We start from the raw sequence: 15,455 nt of genomic DNA, 5'->3' as shown, positions 1-15,455 counted from the left end.
TTTAACTCCATAAACTAATTGCAATTGCAAATGAGATCAAAGGAAGGGAAAACAGAAAGCCCAACATTATATTGGGAATACACCAGGTCAGCAGCCCTAGGACCTAAACTAACCAACCAGCCAGCCATGTCATGCAAACTGAGAGTAAACTGAAAATGAGCCCCTACAAGAAGTCTTCTCTGTAGCTTTGGGACTGTTCCAGGAATTCCATTTCTCTCCTACCCAAATGTGGTTCTTGAAGAGAGGAAGATGGGTAGATGTGGATAACTCTCCTCAACTGCCCTCTTCAGTGATGCTGACTTTGTTAGGCCTTCTAAGATTTTTTCATGTTTTTTTTTTTTAAATGAACAGTTGATAGTCTTCCAGCCACTTTTATAGCAACTGGTAGACTGCAAAATATGGTTCTTCTTCATCTGAGTAGGAAAGAGATTCATTTGCTGTTGAAATCAACTGTGACAAGAGGGGCTCTGCAATAAAATTTGCAAGGGAGGGAGGGAGAGAAGCCATTCTGCAAGCAAATTGTCCAAGACATGACATACTTTTTAAAGTATGCTCAAGTTTGTATGTGTGAATTTAAATATACAGTATAAGAAATAAGTATATATAGGTGTAAGTGTATAAATGCAACTGATAGAAAATAGATCAAACTTTGGCCAGACTGAAAGCAATTTCTACGATCAGTCTGGCCAAGTTCTTTATGTAAAGCCTTTCTACTCTTCTACTTACAAGCAAACCCAGGAGAAACTGCAGCCCCTGCCAGCAATCCTCCAGGCTATCCAAGAGGGAACCCCTGTGCCTGTCTCCATTCTTCTTGGGCCTCACATGGAGGAAAGGTAACGAATGGCAGCACCAATAGTGATGTGTGGTCCTTGGGGGTTGACAAGGAATGTTTTTCACCTCTTTTTATCCCTTTGAGGAAGGGGTGCCTTTTAGCCTCCTTCAACTGCTTACTTTTGGTTACTACCTTTCAAACACACACACACACACACACACAATTCACTAGAGTTGTATTCAAAGGTAGCCTGTTTTTTTTAATCAGAAATGTGTTGTAGATATGTAATATCTGTAACGTGTTTGGCAACTTGAAAGAAGGCAAATTCACTCCTCAAAGTACTTGTCTAACATCTGTCAGACCTGCCCCAGTTTGATCTCCTAGGGAAATAAAACTTTTGACTCCATTTGGTTGACCTCAAAAGGCACTTTTATTAAGAGATGCTGATTGCAGTAAAGTCAAGCAGAATCTGAAGTTCCCATACACCCCATACAGAACTAATTCTTTGCTCCTCCCTAGCCCTTCCCCCATGGTCCATCCATGTATAACCAAACTGCCAAGATGTTCTGGGAAACACTGAGGTGTTTGGGGTGGTGAAATTCCACTCTCAGGGTAAACAGCCTTGAAAATCCCAGCACGAATCTGATTCCAAAATGCTCTTTTCTTCCTCAACTGTCAATTCCCCCTCCCAATTTCCCATCATAAAGGTATACAGCATTTTTGCCCATTTGTTCCCACCTCCCTTCCTCGATTGATGGCAGAATGCCAACAAGGTACCAAGCTGAAGGTGCTGCCCCCCTTGACAAGTACATCAGTCCTGTAAAACAAATGAAAAGACACAACAGATAGTAAGAGAAACAAGGTAGGTGTACAGTTAGATAAGTAAGCTATTTTGGTTTATCAGGATATTGATTATGGAAGCCTTTGAGGAATTTGACTGCTTTAACCTGTTTAACCCATTCAGTTTCAGAGGGAGAAAAATCTTTCCACATAACCAGATGCTCGAGTTTTCCTCAGTATTTATGAGAATTTAAACGTCCTTAATTTCAAAACATTGTTCCACCTCAATCATGAGTGGCTTATCGGGCACAGAGGGGGACAGATTTTCCGATTTTAGTATACTACAATGGAAAATTGGGTGAATGTGCCTAAGGGATTTCAGCAGTTCAAGTTCAACTGTGACTGGATTGATGATCCTGTTGATGGGGAATGTGTCAACATATTTAGATCCCAGTTTTTTAGAAGGCTGTCTGGACTGCAGGTATTTTGTGGCAAGGTAGACTTGGTTCCCTATTTTAAAGTCTTTGGGCTTTGGGTTAGAGTTAGGCATATTTTTTGCCTCTTGCCTCTTCCAATGGTTTTCTGAGCACCAGCCAGGAATTCTTCAGCTGGGCAGCCCAGTCCTTTAACAAAATGTGTGTGTGTGTGTGTGTGTGTGTGTGTGTGTGTGTGTGTGTGTGTCCAGGGACAGCTCAGGCATGAGCACAAAGTCCTGCCCCATAGCCACCTTGAAAGGGGTAAACCCGATGCTGCTATATACAGAGTTATTATAGGCCACTTCAGCGAATGGGAGGAAATCTGTCTGATTATCCTGCTGGTAATTTATATAATCACTCAGGCAGTGGTGGGAGTCAAATAATTCAACAACCGGTTCTCTACCCTAATGATTTCTTCCAACAACCAGTTCACTAAACTGCTCAGAATGTTAACAATCAGTTCTCCCGAAGTGGTGTGAACTGGCTGAGTGCACCACTGCACTCAGGTATTATTCTAAAACCCAATTTGTACGTTCATACCCTCCATTCATTTCCAGATGATGACTGGAACTAAGGCCTTGGGATATCTCAAGAAGTTTTAAAAATGCTTGGCAGAATCTGGAAGTTAATTGCACTCCACAGTCAGAAATTATCTATTGTAGAGCGCTGTGCAGCCTATAGATGTGGTAAATGAACAAGTTAGCTAAGGTGTGGGCGGAGGAATTTTTTGGCAGGGCACAAATTGCATTTGTTTAGAGAACAAATCAATGTTCTCTAAGGAAAACCCTAACCCTGACCCAGATTATTTCCCAAAGTATTTCCCAAGCTTTCTGGTAGTTCTACTTTGAAGACTATAGAAATCTCCTTCCGACTTCCGGCGATGACATCATGCCAGTGTGGAGCAAGCAAACAGGCTCCGTCTTGCTTGCCCGATTTTCCATGTTTTTTGAAGTGCCTAGGGCGAAGTTGGTTTTTGGAGGGAGCAGCAGTACAGAGGGGATACCTCAGAATTGGTGATGAGAGGTGTGATCTCCCAAAATAACAAGAGGAAGCCCTCAGATCAGACATGAAAGAAATCTGCCTGCATGGCAGATCTGGAGGCATGACGATCTGATTACATTGATGTAAATTGCATTAACTGCTGAGTGAGTGTCCAAGAAGGCAGAGAAGCGGCAATTTGGCAGTGGGAGCAGAGACAAGGCAATGAATGATAGTGATAGAGATTGATTGCATGGAAGGTGTGAAAGAAAAGCTCTGACTGGGCATTTTGTGAAGAGTTTAATGATAGAATGATAAGTCTGGATCAGGATTGGGATAAAATACAAGGTCTGGAAGGAGAAAGCTGGCTGAAGAAATAACAGTGACTGAGCTAAATAGAAAGGAGACATCTTGGATTTAAAGAGACACACACCAAATTGGATATTAATAGAGGTGGACCTTTTCTGTGGAAACTGTACATACTAGGAACTTTAGAAGAACATTTTTTACAAATAAAACACAAATTGAAAACAGACTGTTTTTATTAACAGTAAATCTAGAATGAAGCTAAGTGAATAGTGGCTATATATACTTGATATTTATATTTATATCCAAATATTTATATTTATCCACATACTAATCGATACAATTTTCATATTATTGGATTTATTTTAATTTTATTTTATTTTCATTCTATTGTATTGTCATATTTATATTTATATATATTTACTAGTATATATATATATAATAGTTTTATGTATGCAATATAAAAAATTAAATTAAGGAAATTCTAAATATATTTGATAAATATCCATAATAAATTGTGTAGAAATAGATGAATTTAGCCACATATCACTATGTTTAGAAACTAATAATCCAATCATAGAATTATAGATATCTTCTTGCTATATTTAAATTTTGATCCCCTAGTCTATTAAAAACCCTATACTTTATAATATTCAAGGTAATTATGTTTGTAGAATATCTTTATATTCAAATTATCTCCATTTATCTCTCTAGAATAAATTAGAATAAATAGATTAAGAATGAGAAATTAGATCAGTGACGGAGATAAGAGGAGTGGAATCATATTAAATAAGTGTAACTACTATATGGTATTCTGGAAACATTTTTTAAAAATGACAAGTATGATGACAACGATCACGAAAATATGGAAAAAACAGCAACAACAACAGCCTCCCTATCAGGACAATGCTCAGTGGAAAGCATGCTGGACAGTGAGAAATCAGGTTCTTCATTGAATCTGCAAAATATGCAATCAATGCTGATGATGATTCAAGAAACAATGATGAAGACACAGGAAACAATCACAAGAAACCATGAAGAAATAAAGAGCTAAATGGGAGAGGTAAAAGGAGATAACCACAAATTAGATGACAAAATTGGTACAATACAGGAGACGATAGCTAGAAACGAACAGAAGATAAAGACAATGGAAGTTAAAATGGAACAAACAGAGAAGAAATTAGAGGAGAGGGAAGCGAAAATGTTGGTGATAAATTGAAATCTGGAAGAGGCGATAACACACTTGGAATTGGAGAAATCAGCATTTTTCCTTAGATTTCAAAATATAGTAGAAAGCAAGGAGGAAGATCTCCCAAATCTGTTGGCAGAACTACTAGCTAATCCACTGCAGAAAAATGTGCAAAAAGTTCTAAATGATATAGATGAAGCATACAGGATCCATACCAATTACACACGTCACCACAAACTACCCAGGGAAGTTCATATAAGATTTACAAGAAAAACAATTAGAGATGAGGTTTACAGTAAGACAAGAGATGAACCATTAATCTACAAGGATAAAGAAATTCTAACTTTGAAGCAAGTACCAAGAAGAGTAAGGGAACAAAGAAGGAATTATCATTTTCTATCTTCACAACTCGTTAAATACCAAGTACTATACAGATGGCTCATACCAGAGGGTATGTTAATTACATGTCAAGACAAGAATTCCGAATAGATACCCTGGACAAGCCACAAGAGTTCTATGACTATTATATAGTTGGAGAAGAAGAACAAGATAGTAGAGAGGAAATAGACAATAAAAGTCAAGAAGATCAAATTTCAGAAGAGAAAAAATCCAAATAAGACATAAGAGAAAGGAGAGAAATGGAGTGTTATGAAAGGGAAGGAGCCAGGACAAGATCACAAAGGGAGACGAGAGCAAGGAAAGGACCAAAATCTTCCGACAAACAGTATTTTGGAAGAAGGAATTAAGTTGTTATCACTTAACATCAATGATTTAAATTCCCCGGCTAAATGAAAACAAACACTGCTATGTTTTAGTCTCCAGGCCTTTAATCATCCTAGATTACGAGTGTCAAACTTGCAGCATCATGTTGCTATGACATGATGTTTGTCCCATTCACGGAGCTGGGGTGGGCGTGACCTGCGCGTGATGCATCCAGCCCATAGGCCACCAGCTTGACATCCCTGTCCTAGATGTTCTTCTCTGCACTTTCCCCAAAAGTCGCACAGAATAAGTAGTGCAAAGTGCAGAGGCATTTTGGAAAGAGGCAGCTGACCCTGCAAAAGGACTGGGAGCACAGCAGACATTTCAGAAGGGACCTCCCTAATTTCTTGGAATAGAGAGGGAGGAAGATACGTATTTTCAGACTTGCAAGAGTCTGTTAATATAACCTTACAATAAAGTTGGAGTTAATACTTCTGGCACGATTCTTGTCTGAACAACCTGGTAAGACTGACATCATCTCTTAATTTGCCCAGCTCAAATAAAGAAACAAAAGTCATGTTACATCATTGATGTGCTTAGCTGTACGAGCCTTGTTAGTTCAGATTTTTCTGCTACTTCCTCTTTGCACACTCAGCAGCTGCAACAACCTTGAAGTTGCACTGAATGATTGGAAGCATTCCCTTTCTTTTCAGTAGAAGTTACTGCTGAGTTCTCTCTTGTAGTTTTGCTCAGGCTAAAATAAAGCCATGATCCTAGCTTATTCAGTAACAAAGTGAAACTTCTCTTGACTGAATTAGGGAGGACTTGGATGTATCCAGCTCTTCTGGATCTCATTTCTCCAGGGAATTTGATTTTGAGGAAAGCAGCATCCTCTCTTTAATCCCTTTTTTTAACTGTTTACATATAAATATGTAATGTGTGTGATTGTCCTGGCATTTCACTTGCCATAAAAACCAACATTCTGGAGAACCGGTAGCAGAAATTTTGAGTAGTTCAGAGAACTGGTAGTAAAAATTCTGACTGACCCTGCCCCCATCTATTCTCTGCCTCCCAATTCCCAGCTGATTGGGAGAAATGGGGATTTTCCCCTGGAGTGGGGTGGGAATGGAGATTTTACAGTATCCTTCCCTTGCCATACCCACCAAGCCATGCCACACCCACAGAACCGGTAGTAAAAAAATTTGAAACCGACCACTGGATCAAATTGCTAAAATAATAGTAAAGGGGGACTTAACAGAGAAAATTAATATAAAAAAGGGTTAGACAAGGATGTCCACTATCTCCCTTACTTTATCTTGTTACTAGAAGTATTATTAACACAGATTAGACAGAAACAGGAAATAAAAGGACTAAGAATCAAAAAAGAAGAATATAAAATGCAGGTGCTTGCAGATAACATGGTCTTTTTTATAGAAGAACTGCTAGAAACAGGAACTGTATTAATGCAGGAAATAGAGGATTTTCGTAAGGTAGCAGGATAAACAAGGAGAAGACAAAGATACTAACAAAAAATCTCACACAATCAGAATGAGAAATTAGAAGGGAAATTAGGAATTCAAACAGTAAAGAAAGTAAAATATCTCGGAGTCTGGTTGACAGCAAAATGTTCCTCGATAAAAGGAGACAATTACACAAAATTATTACAACAAATACAAAATGATTTGGAAATTTGGGTGAAATTACAGTTATTAATTGGAAGAATTGTAACAATAAAGATGAATATTTTACCTAAAATTCTATTCAGTGCCAATAAAACCGAGGAAAAATTTCTCTGTAGAATTAAATAAAACAATCCTAAAATTTATTTGGTTAGGGAAGAAAGCTCATATAAAACTTAAACTCTTACAAGATAGTAGAAACAAGGGAGGATTCGGACTTCCAGATTGGGAACTTTACCATCAAGCAGCAGCTGTAACATGGCTTGAGGAATGGATAACGCTTAAAAATAAGAATATTAACAATAGAAAAGGCCATGATTTACAGCTTGGCTGGCATGTGTTCATCTGGGAGGGGAAGAATAAATCCCGTATGCACTTTCAGAGACGTCAGGTAAGAGACGCATTACTAGATGTCTGGGGAAAAATAAAGAGAAATCATTATACAAAAATCCCGAGGTGGTTATCAACCATGATAACCCATGATATAACCCATGATATACCCCAGCATGTTAGATAAGAATAAGGTGGTAACATATAATGAATTATTGTATAGACAATGAGTATTAAACTCCAACCAAGACTTAAAATCTCAAGGACTAGAAATAGATTGGTGGCTTTACTTGCAATTTCAAACAAGGTATAAAAAAGACGTACAAAATTATGGTTTTCAAAGAGAACATCAAGAATTGGACAAAATATTATTAGGAACAGAGGAAAAAAATGATATCTAAAATTTATAACTGTCTTTTAAAATTTAAAATGGAGGAGGAAGTAGTGAAAGAGACGATGGAGGACGAAGTAGTGAAAGAGACGATGATAACCTGGGCCAACAATTTTGGATATAATATTGATTTGGAACACTGGGAAAAAATATGGGAGACAAACTATAAATTAACTATGTCGGCATTATATAAGGAGAGCATCTATAAAATGTTTTATCGTTGGCATTTTCCACCGGTAAGGTTGGCCAAAATGTACCCCAATAACTCATCAAAGTGTTGGAGATACAACCATGAACAAGGGACATTCTACCACATGTGGTGGACTTGCCCGAAAGCCCAGAAATATTGGAAGAAAATCAAAAAATGGTTAGAAGAAATTACAGAAAAAAAAATTGAAATGAAGCCAGAATTGTTCTTATTGAGTATTATAAAAGGAAATATAAGTAAAAGATCTCAATATACTATACTTCATATTATAACAACAGCAAGAATTACATTTGTCCAGAATTGGAAACAGGAAAACATGCCATCAAATGCAATGATAATAAAACAGGTGCTTGATTGTGCAGAAATGGATAAATTAACCATGGAGTTAAAAGATAGAGAGGAAACAGAGTATTACGAAAGTTGGAATATGTGGTATCACTGGCTAGAAACTAGATTAGTAAAATTAATGCATAATGATATAGAAAGTATGTTAATTTGAAAATTGTATAGACTTATGAAAAAACAGGTTTAAAGGGTAAATTTACGTATGTATACGACAGTCCCGGAACCAGCGAAATCTGAGGGCTGGGCAGGGGACAGAATGTATCTGCCCTCAGTGTGGAAGGGATTGCCATTCTCAAATTGGCCTTTTTAGCTACACGAGATGCTGTTTCCAGAGCACGATACCATAGTCTTTTGAGACTGAAGGATGCCAATATAAATACGTATATGAAGAGTATACTAAATTGAAGTTTAAAGAAGAACAAATATAGAGGATAGGAAAAGATATTATGTATTTAAAGGTGTATATAATGTATAAAATGATAGGCCACAAATTGGAATTATGAAATTTGAATTGTTACCAATTATTGAAAGCTGTAAAAGTAGAAATGTGTTTTTTAAAACTAAAAAAGGTTGACTAAAGATTATTTTTTTAAAAAAGAAATTTCCTTCCAGGGCTGTTAGGCTCTGCCACTGACTGGAGGAGTTCTGGTGTTTTCCCCTGCCATAGCTTAGCTGAAGTGCAAAGTGGACAGCTGGCCACATAACTTTGAATGTCTTTTTAAAGGGACAGCCACCCAAACTGATGTTTAATTAAATGTAACATTTTTACAAAGCCAACATGTCCTGCGGTTTTTAAGTCATGGCTCTTCTCCAAGATTCGGCTTTCAGGAACATACAGCTTGGCTTAGTGGTGGATTGAACATTTTTTAACAACCAGTTCTCTGCCCTAATGCCTGGCTGGGTGGGTATGGCTGGCTGGGCGTGGCTGGCTGGGTGTGGCCAACTCAATGTCATTTATGTCGAGGAGTGCTTCGCCTCACCAGCCCTCTCATGACCATAGGGATGCTGCAATGGTCGTAAGTGTGAAAAACTGTCATAAGTCACTTTTTTCAGTGCCCTTGTAACTTTGAATGGTCACTAAATGAACTGTTGTAAGTCAAGGATTACCTGTACAAAAATACAAAAAGCTTCTTTACTTGCAAAAAGCTGCTCTAAATACCAGTCATTAGATTAGAAATGGGGGAATACATGTCGCAGCTGGTCTGCAACACGTATTTGTTGTCCAAGGTTCCCTGTTGATGTTGTCCTGGGTTCCCGCAGGAACGAGTCTCAGCCCTCGCCAAGACAATTTAGGGGGTCCTCGCAAGGACGAAAGAAGTCGAATAAAAGACACCACACCAGAAGTTTTTCAAGATGAGAGAGCACGAAGAAGAGTGCCCGGGGTGATGTTGTGTCCCCTTTTATTAAGCAGTTTTTACAGGGAGGGGTAACTACAGCAAGCAAGCAAGCAGCATATAGAAAGTTACCAATCAGCGAGAGTCAGAGTATACGTGTTAGCAAAATACCACCTGTTTTACAAGAAATCATACATTTCACCTGAATAGAAACCTAACTCAGGGAAAGCAAAACTAGAAACCTAACTCAGGGAAAGCAAAACTAGAAACCTAACTCAGGGAAAGCAAAACTTAACTTGAGGATGCAATGCTATGGGTACCATAAATCATTTCTGTCATGTAGCACTGAAAAAGGTTAAGTCAAGTTCTCACGGCTGTGAGGCCTAAGAAAACCTGAACCAATGATATATCCATAAATACACACTGAAGATCAATGAATCACAGCGGTCATGGAAACCTAAACCATTCTGTCTGAATACCTTCCTTTTCCTCAGCAATACCTACAACCCGGAATTACAAATCAGGCAGATTGCCAGAGCACATTGAAGAATTAAAATAATTAAAATACAAGGATGACTATCAGCAGTCAGGTTACTTTTGCTCATAAAGTGAAACCCTTTAGCAGAGAGGTCATTTAAGCTCTCCAGAAAGTGGGTGGGCATATTTGGGCTACAAAATGCCAAACTAAAGAGACAAATTAACAAATTAACATCTTGAGTGGGTAATCCCATTCTGCCTGTGTTCAGACCTTGCTGCTGGGAATTTTTGCCTATGAATATAGCTATCTATCTCTTTATTTCTTAAGTGGGCTATTAAGGAATGTGGGGCTGCTTTCTCCCTCTAAGAAAACATGTTTTTCCATTTTTCATTTAGAGAAATATATTCTTCATTTTTAATATTTCTCAAAATATTTCATTCTTCTAGGAGAGGGGTGGGTGCTAACTTTCTACAAATGGTGCCATGTTACTATGTCATATTATCATGAGAGAAAACTAAAACAAATTGGGAGAATTTCTTGGGAGAGGTGTTGATTTCATGAATTGGGATGTGGATCGAGTTTATAGAGTTAATTCACAATATGCACGCACGCATGCAGTTCCCAGAGAGGTTCATGTCAAATTTGTGAGAAGAGAGACGAGAGATGAAATTCTTAGAAAACATAGGAGTGGGGCACTGACTTATAGGGGCAGGGAGATAGCCATTCTGAGGCAGATTCCCAGACAGGTACGTGAAATGAGAAAGAAATATTACTTTTTGTCAAGCAAATTGTACCAGAAGGGAGTAGGCTTCAGATGGCTGATGCCAGAGGGATTGATGATTTTCCGGGAGGGCATTACGAAAAAAATTAGTACAATTGCGGAGGCTACGGCCTACGTGGAGGAACACAAAGCCCTCCTGGAATTAGATGACCCAGGAATTGAAGAAGGGGAGGTTATAGACCATGGGGCGGAGGCGGCTGCCGCTGTTGCGGCCCTGGAGTTGGGTCAGGCTGAACCCAGAGTTCTGAGATCCAAAACTAGGAAGTGATAAAGATATTTGGTATTGTGTTGGTTTTCCTTATTCTCTTTTGTATGATATTCTGGTTATTCTTGGCCCGTCTTTATTATGTATGTAAGATTTGTAAACTTAGCTACTTCGTGTCACCTGCTTGCCATATGGCTGTTGTATGTGTTAAAAATTTGAGCAAAATTCTTATCTTGCATAAGAAAAATGAAAATTTACCATACCTGATATGTATTTGTATAAACCTTTTTTGACCAATAAAAACTTTTTGAACAAGAAAACTAAAACAAATTGGAAAGAGGATCCACTTATTATCAGTGAGCAATCATGTGCCTTGGCCACTCCGAAGCAATGCAAGAGACTCCTGTCAAGAGAATAGAATTTTTTATTGGCCAAGTGTGATTGGACACACAAGGAATTTGTCTTGGTGCATATGCTCTCAGTGTACATAAAAGAAAAGATACCTTCATCAAGGTACAACACTTACAACACTTAATGATAGTCGTAGGTAGAAATTTAACACTTAATGATATGACACTTAATGATACTCATAGGCTACAAATAAGCAATCAGGAAACAATATCAGTATAAGTCGTAAGGATACAAGCAACAAAGTTACAGTCATAAGTGGAAGGAGATGGATGATGGGAACGATGAGAAGATTAATAGTAGTGCAGATTTAATAAATAGTTTGAGAGTGTCGGACTTCCGGTGGTGCCACTTTCCTCAACAGGCGCCTAAACAACGCACTCCGTGCTGAAACTTCGTAAAAGCCGGTGAAACAGTGAAAATCAGCTGTTTGCCGGCTTCAAGCTCTCTCCCTGGGAGAAAGGGAGAGACTAGAGCGGTGGGAGAGTGGTAGATCTCCCCAGGGGCTTGGCTTTGTGAAGCGGAGCCCTGGAGGGTTGAGTCCCACTGAATCCCGCCGAGCTCCGAACTCAGCGCGCTCCTGCAGATGCAGGAAAAGAAGAAAGTGTCCACCTCTGCCTAATTGATTTTCTTTGTGGATGTGCAGACGGAACGAGAGCGAGTGAACAATTACTGGACTGCAAGTATTTTTGACTTCCTGACTTCTACCCTTTAAAAAGAGAAACTTTTTTTTTCTTGCTTTAATTGACTGTTTAAAATGGCGTCTGAGAGGAAGTGGAAGTGGAAGCTGGCTGCATAACTAAGAAACGCTATTTGTGGATTGTAACGAATTGAGCTCTCCTATACTCAAAGGGGAAAAGAAAAGTTTTAAAGTTAAATTTTGTGACTTAAAAAATTTAAATGGCTACTAAACCATCTAAGACTGCTGGCAGAAGAGGATCTGAAGTAGCTTTGGAAGATATGCTTAAGGAGCAAGGGAAAATGTTTGAAGAGATGTTTAAGGAGATGATGGAAAATAATGAGAAAATAGGAGAAGAAATAAAAGAGAATAATAAAAAAATAAGAGAAAATATTTTGATGGCTTTTCAAGGTTTGGCAAAAAGACTGGAGGGGCTGGAGGAGGAGGTGCAAGAACTTGCCCAGTCAAACCAGCAATTAGAAAATAAAATGGGAGGAATGCAATTAAAATTGGACAAAAATGAAGATCAAGTGGTGGTGATGCAGTATAGGATGATGGAAGGAGCTCTGAGAATTAGGGGATTACAGGAGGAAAAAGGTGAAGATTTAAAGAAAATTTTATCACAAGCATTGGCTGAATTTACTGACTCTGATCCACAAGAGGTTGCTTATCAAATTGATAAAATATACAGAGTTAATTCCTGGATTGCTAGGCAGAAGAAACTTCCTAGAGACATTGTGGTTTACTTCGTGAAAAGAACAATGAGAAATTAGATCTTGCAAGTTGCATACCAGAAAAAGTTGAAAATAGGAGAACAGGAGTTGAAGGTTTTGAAAGAGATTCCTCCCAAGATGCTAAGGGATAGGAAAGACTTTATATTTTTTACACAAGAACTTAAAAAGTACCAGATTCAATTTAGATGGGAGGTACCAGTTGGTCTGACAGTGTATTATCAAGGAAGAAGATATCGTATTGATACTGTGCTTAAGGCCAAAGATTTTCTTTCTACTGTGTTGAAAGTTGAAATAGAAGTAATAGAAAAAAGAATTCAAGAGAATCAAATGAGTGTGGAAGCTGAGGTGACCCCAGTGATGTTAGCATCTGAGGAACAACCACAAGAACAAAGAGTGACGAGGGGAGCCCTCAAGCATAAAGAAAAGGAGCAACAAATTCAAAGCAAAGGTCAGGATTTTCCTACAGAAGTGGTGGGAGAAGCAAGGCCGAAGATACGGGAGGAGGATCTTCAGCTGATTGTTCAAAAGCTTCAGGAGGCCAGTAATGGCAAATAAAATTTTGATTTGGAATGTCAATGGTTTGAATTCAGCTCAGAAAAGAAGAAAAATATTTCATTATTTGAAACAATTTAAAAATGATGTGATTTTTTTTACAAGAGACACATATTAAACTATCAGATCAAAAATACTTAATAAACTCAAAATTAGGTAAACATTTTGCTGCTTCAGCTTTGGATAAGAAAAATGGCATAGTGGTATATTTAAGAAAGGATATACCAGCTAAATTAATAGAGGCAGATACTCATGGAAGATATATTGCTATTGAACTTACATTAGAAACAAAAAAGATTCTTCTGCTTGGTATATATGCACCTAATCAGCAACAAGAAAAATACTACAGAATTTGTATGATAAGTTGATTCTATGGGATTATAGATCGTATATTATATTAGGAGATTGGAATGGAGTAATAGATACACAAAAGGACAAGAGAATTTCTTCTAAGAAGATACCTGCACATGCAAAGCTCCCTAAATCCTTTTTTGAGATGATAGAAGATTTTGAGTTGAGAGATGTATGGAGATTGCGGAACTTGGAGGAAAGAGACTATACTTTTTTCTCTGATAGGCATCAATCTTTTTCATGTATTGATTTTATATTAACTTCTAATGATTTGCTTTCTAGGGTAAAGAAAATCAAGATATTCTCAAGATGTTTATCTGATCATAGCCCAGTTTGGATGGAATTGCAATACGAAAAAGAAGGCAGTAGAACATGGAGATTAAATGAAAATTTGTTTAGATATCAGGATAATGTAAATCAATGTAAAAAGCAGATGAAAGAATTTTTTGATTATAATTTGAATAAGGGAACATCGATAGAAATGGATTGGGATACCAGTAAGGCTTTTATGAGAGGTATATTAATATATATTAATAATAGACAGAGGAATAAGCAACAAAGACAGCGTAGGTATCTAGAAGAGGAAATTCATAAGAAACAACAATTATTAATACATAATCCGTATGATCAAAACCTTAAAGATGCAATAAAGATATTACAGAGTCAATTTAATATGATAATGGCTGACCAGGTGGCAACAAATATACAATATGCCAAACATAATACCTTTTGTAATGCAAATAGGCCTGGCAGGTGGTTAGCATATATTTTAAGGAAAAAACAAAAACAACGCATTATAGAAAAAATAGAATATAAAGGTAAAGAGAGATATCAACAGGATAAAATTAAAAAAGCTTTCTTGGAATACTATACAAATTTATATGCTAAAGATAAAATATTGAATATGGATATTGATAATTATTTGAAAGATTATAAGGTTAAAAGCTTAACTTTAAAACAAAGGGAAGAATTGAATTGGCCTATAAGAAAGAAATTATTTATAATTATGAAGAAATTATTTTGGTAATTAAACAATTAAAAATGGGGAAAACTCCTGGTACGGATGGGCTTACAGCAAGTTATTATAGAAACTTACAGGATGAGATGCTAGGTCCACTTAAGGAATTATTTAATCAGATACAATTAGGAGGGGGAATTCCCCCTTCATGGAGAACTTCTTTTATTTCACTGATACCAAAAGAGGAACAGGATTGTTCTAAACCTGGGAATTACAGGTCAATTTCACTTTTAAATAATGACTATAAGCTTTTTGTTAAAATAATAGCGAACAGATTAATGTTAGTTTTATAATGAAGAATTCATACTGATCAATCGGGATTTATAAAAGGGAGACACATGAGGAATAATGTTAGGCAGATTGTAAATTTATTGGAATATTTAGAAAAGAAAAAAATTATTCCAACAGCATTTTTCTTTTTGGAGGCAGAGAAAGCTTTTGATCGATTGCATTGGGATTTTTTATTTAAATTAATAGATAAAATGCAATTTGGAGATGGTTTTGTAAGAATAATTAGAGTGATTTATGGAGAGCAAACAGCCCAGATAATAATTAATGGTAATTTAACAGAAGCTTTTAAGATTGCGAAAGGAACAAGACAGGGATGTCCTTTATCACCATTATTGTTTATTTTAACTCTGGAGCCACTATTGGATAAAATATGAGACTCAAAGGAGACAGAGGGAATTAAAGTTAGACAACATGAATATAAACTGAGAGCCTTTGCAGATGTCTTGGTGATTACTCTAACAAATCCTA

The 15,455-nt window shown here is 37.2% G+C and overlaps 1 protein-coding gene across 1 annotated transcript in view; it reads left to right on the top strand.

The window, feature by feature from the left end:
• RASAL3 (RAS protein activator like 3) overlaps positions 1 to 15,455 on the top strand; it is a 78,994-nt gene that overhangs the window by 51,673 nt on the left and 11,866 nt on the right. The window contains exon 14 of the mRNA XM_058171759.1: positions 730 to 833. Within this exon, the coding sequence (XP_058027742.1) occupies positions 730 to 833 (104 nt within the window). The remainder of the gene's footprint in view (positions 1 to 729; positions 834 to 15,455) is intronic.

This window comes from Ahaetulla prasina, chromosome 2 (assembly GCF_028640845.1).
Source record: "Ahaetulla prasina isolate Xishuangbanna chromosome 2, ASM2864084v1, whole genome shotgun sequence".
Classification (NCBI taxonomy): Eukaryota; Metazoa; Chordata; class Lepidosauria; order Squamata; family Colubridae; genus Ahaetulla; species Ahaetulla prasina.
Note: the sequence above shows the minus strand (reverse complement) of the source record. Positions and strands in the feature narration are given on the sequence as shown.